The sequence below is a fragment of the Fukomys damarensis genome, unplaced genomic scaffold (assembly GCF_012274545.1).
Source record: "Fukomys damarensis isolate Sample0158 unplaced genomic scaffold, DMR_v1.0_HiC HiC_scaffold_5, whole genome shotgun sequence".
In the NCBI taxonomy this organism is placed as follows: domain Eukaryota; kingdom Metazoa; phylum Chordata; class Mammalia; order Rodentia; family Bathyergidae; genus Fukomys; species Fukomys damarensis.
The window spans coordinates 14,691,853-14,699,228 of record NW_022900917.1 but is presented as its reverse complement, the minus strand read 5'-3'; the positions used below and the strand labels follow the sequence as shown (position 1 = coordinate 14,699,228).

The 7,376-nt window shown below is 36.4% G+C and overlaps 1 protein-coding gene across 1 annotated transcript; it reads right to left on the bottom strand.

Moving 5' to 3' along the window:
* Positions 1-1,830: 1,830 nt before the first annotated feature.
* Positions 1,831-4,648, bottom strand: Znf706 (zinc finger protein 706). Its single transcript, XM_010619542.2, has 3 exons — positions 4,492-4,648; positions 2,456-2,563; positions 1,831-1,941 (listed from the first exon to the last, which is right to left on the bottom strand). The coding sequence occupies exons 1-2, from the start codon at positions 4,624-4,626 to the stop codon at positions 2,468-2,470; spliced, it is 231 nt and encodes a 76-aa protein (XP_010617844.2). The 5' UTR covers positions 4,627-4,648; the 3' UTR covers positions 1,831-1,941; positions 2,456-2,467.
* Between the last annotated feature and the right edge of the window lie 2,728 nt (positions 4,649-7,376).

Sequence of the window (7,376 nt, the reverse complement as noted above, 5' to 3'; positions counted from 1 at the left end):
GCTATGATCAGTTAAAGAATCTTCAAATGAAATAACATGTTTAAGAGTTATAATTTTCTCTTTATAGCAAATTTAACTCAAACATAATAAATGAAGGATTGTACTCACAATGCCCGTATTAAGAATTAATGTCTTATGCAAGATTAATCCAACTATTTCCCTATCACTGAGATACAGAATCAAATATGGTGTCTTCAGCTGCTTATAAAAAGGTCAAATACAAGAAAAAGCTCTTATTGTGAATTACAGTCAGTAAAGCAAAAGAAAAAAATTAATCCAAAATTCATGAATGGGGTTTAAATAATTTGTTATTAAAAATAAACATACACATGCTCAAAGCATGTTCAAAGACTTTTAAAGTGTAATTTAACCAGAACTTCTGTAACATCCACAAGAAATTAGGTAAAATTCTAATGTTCGGGTAATCCATATATTAGAAAACAACAGATATTAAGTCTGAAACTTAGGAAATTAAAAACATGAAACAAAAGGACTATATTTTAAAATTAGGGTCTAAGAATAGGAAATGCTAAGAAACTATCAGCACTGAGGACTTTCCTTGCAAATATTCTAGTTATTGTGAAGACAAAGTGGGCAGAATATGCAGTTACAAAACAAATGCAGTGATGAGTTACAGCAGAACGAGGGAATGCATTTTATAATCCACAGGATCAGATATGCAGCTCTAAGCAATTATCAGTAAATATTTCAATGTTCTTCCTATCAAATTAATTTTAAAATTTAAATGAGTTACAGCAGTTTCACTTGTACAATAGCTGACAAAACTAAATTAGAAGAATGCTAAAATCAGTGTATAACTGGGTGGAATTTACCTTGTTCAGCTGAAGAAAACTGCTTCCCCATCCTTTAGATCCAAAAGAATGTGAACATTGGCCTATAATATTTTTATAGTTCAGATGGAAGTCATACTGTACATGCAATCTTTGATTTGAGGAACCAGCACAAAGTAAATTCCTAAAACCAATAACTCACTTAGAAAATGAATTCATTAGACCTTTATAAGGCAAAGTGTTCTGGGAAATAACCAGCCACAAGTCATTACAATCTTCCTGTTAATGCAAAAGCCCATTCATAAAATTGACAAAATAACAACTTCCAAAAACTCCTTTAAATGTTTCAATTTCAAATTAAAGAACCTGAATATTCAAATAATTTATAAAAGATAGATGTTTACCAGTTCACGTTTATTCTATTTTGTGTTAAATAGGCCTAATGATTATTTTGTTACAGTATATGCTTCAGAACCTAATCTTTCAGAAGAGCTCACTGACAATCCAATCCCTTTTTTGACTTTATCAGTTATCTCTAGTATAGAGCCAGTTCAAGAGACAAGTTTAAATATTCCAGCTTCAAACACAGAAGATAATCAGAGGGGGCAATGACACATAATTGCAATGTACTAAGGCAGCAGATGTCACTCTTCACCTAGATCAGCTGCCAATAGTGTGTACAATTTTGATGAATGAGTCTGCCCTAGGTTTAACGAACCTGCCACTGAGCTGAAAAGGGGAGATAAGAATTGCACTTGCAATTCTAGCTGATGAATTCATTAGACCTTTATAAGGCAAATAATAAGGAAAGTTAGAACAGAATTTCTAGAACCATTTATCCTGTGATGTTGTAAAATCAAAGTACTACTTTATTAAATGAGTTATTTTACACAATATGAACATCAATATAATTACAATTGTAAAAAAATTTTTTATAACAAGGATGGACTGATTTTCAGATTTTCAAATCAGAGTCAACTGTACATTTACACAGAATTGTCTTTGCATGAAGCCCAAAAGGGAACAGCATAAAAACGAGTGTTTTGTAGCCCCTTTATTTTTGCTGATCAACAGTTTGTTAGAAAAGCAGCTGCAGGTTTGTTACCTAAGGTCTGAGACAGTAGACGAGTCAAAGGTGTCATGAATTCACCTATAAAACATAAGGAAACACTTCAGTGAATGTAATTGTTACAAATGCAGCTATGATATGCATTTCAAATATCTAAGATGAAAAACTACCAAGTCAGTTCCTATAAATCTACATTTTGCTCTGTATTTTAATATTTACAAGCTCTGCTATAAGTAAAATACTATAAAAACTGTGCTCAGAAAAATTGGTCTACATTGCTTTTGGTAGATCCTAAAATGCATTTGAAATAACTTCCTTCATTCATTTTTGGGCTAGAATTGGCCAGCATCCACTCACTTTCCCAGTTTTTGGTAAAAACTTGGTTTCTTCAAAGGAATGGAAAGGAAATGGTCTGGTACAAGATTTTAAAGAAGTGTTTTAGTAAACTATAAGTAAGAATAGTTCAACTCTATTAATGAAGTTAACTTAAAAAGATAAAGCAATAAAGTATCAGAATGCAGAAATTATTTTCAGTTATGTTTTCTTCTTGTATTCAAGTCCGACATAACAAACCAACAAGAAAAAAGTCAACTACCTGTAAACAACTTTATGCTTGCACATCAGCCAATTCTGGAGGAAGTGGGGTCTTAGGATGCTTGCTCTCAAAGTGCTGCTTGAAGGTCTTAGGGTCTGGCATTTGTGTCTAAAAATTGTGCAAAAGAAGAGCCAGACTTTATATATAAAATAAACTTGTACTTGACAATTAGCATAAAATGCTTTAGGCTCCTACAACTGTTCTTTTTTTTTTTGGTGATTGGGATTGAACTCGGGATATTGTGCTTGCGAGGCAGGCAGCAGAACCACTGAGCTAAATCCCCAGCCCAAGCCTCCTACAATAGTTGCTGGCATATGAAGAGGGACCTCACGAAACAAATTCCTAACATTCTCCCATTTCATATATAATATTTTATCCCATGCCAGGGATTCAGCTCAGTGGCACTCTGCCTGCCTTACAAGCTCAAGGTCTGTGTTTGATTCCCGGTACCAAAAAAAAAAAAAAAAATCTCATTAACAGCAAATAACAATTTCCTGAACCTTCATTTTACCTTAATTCTCATAGAACCTTCACAGTTATCCTTAGCTCCTACTATTGTCCTCACTTTACACAAGAAGTAAACTAAAACTCAGTTTACCTTGTCCAAGATCCAAGTTTTAACACAGTATTAAGTACTTCAACTTTCAGATAACACACTACTGTATATAGTAACGGCTTCCCTCAGAAAAGCTTATTTTATTTTCAGCAGGTTCAAGTACACAAAACACGAATTAAAGGTTTTGGTTTTGAGTTTTTAAATGGGAACTATTCTCATACTTTGAGGTCAAACTATTTCTTCATCACTAACCTAGTGAAATTTATTTTCACTCTCTTTCCATAGAGAAACAGAAGCTGCTCAGTTTCATTATTTCTCGTGTATCAAAGCTCAATGTGAGTAAGATAGTTCGTGTAACAGATTCTCTCAGTGAGAACTTCTGTATAGTTAGGAACTTCTATTTCTTTGGTGATAACTTCAGTCGATGACAAACTTCAGTCCAGGAATCATGTCTTATCAAGATCCCGTCCCATTCATACTGTCAACCCTACTGAGGTACAGGGGCTTGAAAACTGTATGTGTACAGGTACAGACCAATTCCACTGTGTTCCTTCGGCACTTCCACTCATAACATCAAGGGCAATAGTGAGCTATCACAAACATGGAAAAAAAGAGTCTGACTTGGGATTTGAAAAAGACTTCTTTGAAAGGAAGTGTGGAACAGTGGCCTGGTGGGTGGACTCTGGGGCTGCACTCCCTGGGTTCAGATCCCAGCTCTTCCACTTCACTGGCTGGATGACATATGAAGGTTATTTAATTCCCATAACTGAGTTTACTCTCTTATACAGTAAAAATAAAAAGTGTAACTCATAAGGCTGTTGTGCAAATTAAACAGGTGGATATATGCAAAACATCTGGATTGGTGCCCGGTACATAGCAAGCCCAAACAGTAGCTGTTGTTACCCCAGTCTTTAAATCTGTAAGACATATGAATTCTAATAAGAGCCCTCAAAATGAATATATTCTTTGTGCTTTTACATACGTCCTAACTACAGATTTAGTGAAAGGTGGGCACTATATAACCATAGATATATTCAATAGCACAATACAAAGCTTAGTCAGATTTAAACTAAGATTATAAATCTGACTTCCTTACAGAGTTCAAAGTGCATTTTACATCCTTATGAGGACATCTTTATGTTTTTTTTAACCTATCTTTCCCCCAGCACCTAGAGAAATGTGTCTGTGCCCACAGAAGCCATGCAAAAAATATTTGTTCAATGCGTGAATGAAGATGGATTCCTAAAGTAACCAGCTGTCAACTCTATTTCAGTGGCTGCAGGTGTAGCTCAGTGGTAGAACACTTGCCTAGCATGTGCAAGGCCATGGGTTTGATTCCCAGCATCACCAAACCCCCTCTTCAAAACTCTACCAAATAAACCAACTATTTTTTCCACCATTATAAAATGTTACCCTATATAAACCAAATTACAGTGAAAGAATTACCCACAAAGAGCCTGTATCTTTCAAGTCTCCTTACCCTACAGACAGTGCAGGTATATATTAAGGCAGCTTTGGCAGCAGCCTTTTGGTCATGCCCTTGTTTCTTCTTTTGCCCAGCCTGCTTTTTGGCATTTTTCTGCTGAGACTGAATCTTCTGCTGCCCACGAGCCATATCTAAAAACAGAAGATGAAGCATTATTTATTCTAATACAGAACTAAACATGGTAACATTCTCAACTTTGAAGCATTAAATTTTACAGAAATGTGAGATAATCAAAATATACAAGTTTTTTAATTCTTACATACAATTCTACTAAAGAATAAACTGTACAAACACTGTGGAAACTTGGTTAGTAACCTGCAATTTCTCTCTGCACAAATTCAACAGAAACTGAACAGAAGTACATATGCACCAATACATGTACAAGAATGTTCAACAGTATCTTTTCCAAAAATAATATACATTGTATAAAACTAAAAATAGGCAAAGCAGGGCTAGGGGTGTGGCCCAGGGGTAGACCATCTTGCCTAGAATGCTGCTAAAGCTTTGGGATGAATCCCCTAGTGCTAATCAAAAAGGAAAAAAAAAAAAAGAAAGAAAAGAAAAGAAAAATAAGCAAACCAAAGAAAAGTCTCCTCAGGAATAGCTGGAAAGAGAGGACATGAGGGGATCGCTGGAGTGCCGAAAATGTTCTAAATATTGAACTAGGTAACAGGTACAGAGATGCGTTTATTTGTAAAAATTCGCTGAGCTAGCAGGGCATGGTGGTACTCACCTATAATTCCAACACCCTGGGAGGCTGAGTCAAAAGGGCACAAGTTCAATTCCAGCGTAAGCAATTTAGTGAGATTAATTTCAAATTTAAAAAAGAAAAGGGCTGGGGATGTAGCTCAGTGTGAAGGCCCTGGGTTCAATCCCCACTAATGTGCAAAAAAGGTCACTGAACTGTATACCTCATTGTTCACTACCTGTAATCTTCAAATTAAAAAAAAAATGAGTATGCCCCATCACTTATTTGGTTACCTTGCAAGGCACTTTTCCCTTCTAGTGTTCTGTTGTCACTTTGGACACAATCAATTTTAAGAGAAACAAGAGCGGTCAACAAATCTTTCTAAAAGGAGATTACAGGAAGAGAGGAGTTATTCTCTTAAATAGGTTCTATGAAACCACTGCGCTATTTTAATAAAAAGTTGATCTTTGCTGGATTGCACCACAAGTTATAAAAGATTGAATTAGTCCTCAGCGGAGAGAAAACAAAACTAGTATAAGGGTATCTTTACGCAGTTGCAAGGTACAAGTTTTTACTACAGACTACCTGAAGCCAACATGAATGAGTTAAAAATAATTAAGTCACTGAAAAGTTACTTTTATGTTCCCATTAAAATTAAGTACCTCTATTAGACAATACAAGCTAAACCTGTTCATAAAGTACTCGCTATACATTCAAACTGGATCCTGAGTAGAATTCCTATGTATAAATTTCCGTGGCACTGTAATTAAATTTGAAATTTTTAAAGCATTGCAGGAGGTGAACTTCACTAGGAAGGAATGCCTGCTGGCATTTCCTTACTGGACTCCTACATAGATAATGGATATAAGGTCAAAGTATTTCACAGGAACCGAGCTCCCTTCCAAACAACAAAAGAAACTACTGAGTAAAGTACAATAATTGGGCGGCAAGTTCTCATTAACATTAAACAATAAACTGAAATTTAAAAGAGGATCAATGCTTTTCTAGAAAGGCAATGTCTTACAGATTAAAAAACTGTTTAGTATGCTAGGGTAATATAAGAACACCATTCCTACCTAATGATGGTAAATAGCACCAATATTAGTCCTTAAAACTAAGCCGCTTTTATTTTTTTTTAAATCTACCTTCTAAAAACCTAAGCCAAAAGGCATTTTTGAAAAAGTATACTTAATATATCTGTGTGACGGCAGTCAGGCCTTCTATTTTAACGTATGCAAATGTTTTGTAATGTTCTTAACGTCTCTGGGTCTCTTTAGTATCAAGACATTCCGTTAGAACACTTGAGTACTCTGATGCATCTGAACTGCCACATAATGTATTTCGCTACGTTGTATTTACGTTAATGCGCCACCTTAGCAGATAAATTATGTTAAGCATAACACTGTTTTACAATTAAAATCTCAACTGTACACACGAAACCCCGTATACGATGGCAGACCCCTAATTCCATAAGCTACCTTGCTGTCTAGAACTTCTCAACTAGTGTGCTAAGATTTTCATGAAGTGATTTGTACAATGCAAAGTCGCAAAATGTGTTACACAGTAGCTCGAGCCCATTCTCCACTGTCATCTAACAACTGTAACAAAAGTCATAAAAGCTTTAATGAACGTAAGGCAGTAGTCATTTGTTCTTATTTTTAAGGCAGAAAACCGGCTGAGGGCAACTGAATTACGCTAACAGCGTGGGGTAGGCCCCCAACTTCTGACAGCACACGGCACTGATTTCCTTTCTGAAAGCAGAAATGCAAACGAACAAGCCACCTGCATTGGACAGCTCAACTTAGGACACGTTCTGAAGGCAACCGAATTTTCTATAGAAGCTTATACATAACCGCTCCTTGGATAAAAGTGACAAACTGAAGGGCAAGAGCCGTCTACAATTACCTACGTGCTGGTTTTTACAATGATTCTTGGTGTGGCTTTGCGAAGGGGTTGCAAAGAGGGAAGTAGTAGAGCGAATGAGCTCTAAACCGCGGACCTCTCCCCGGGGGTCACAAGCAAACCCTGCCCTTAAGATCCTTTCTAAAACCCAAACAAGGACTTGGGATCCAGGAAGCAGCTCCTCTCCTCAAGCATCTGAAAGGACGAGGCCCGGACGGGGCTCCACATCTTGACCCCAACTTCTGAAGGGGGCCTCGCGGAAGCACCCGCGCGAGGGGCCTTTCGCCTG

Excerpts from the sequence above, each read along its gene's own strand:
- Znf706 (XM_010619542.2), bottom strand. The coding sequence starts at position 4,626 with ATGGCTCGTGGGCAGCAGAAGATTCAGTCTCAGCAGAAAAATGCCAAA. Across the intron at positions 2,564-4,491 it reads ATACCTGCACTGTCTGTAGG|ACACAAATGCCAGACCCTAA; the intron begins GTAAGGAGACTT and ends CACAATTTTTAG.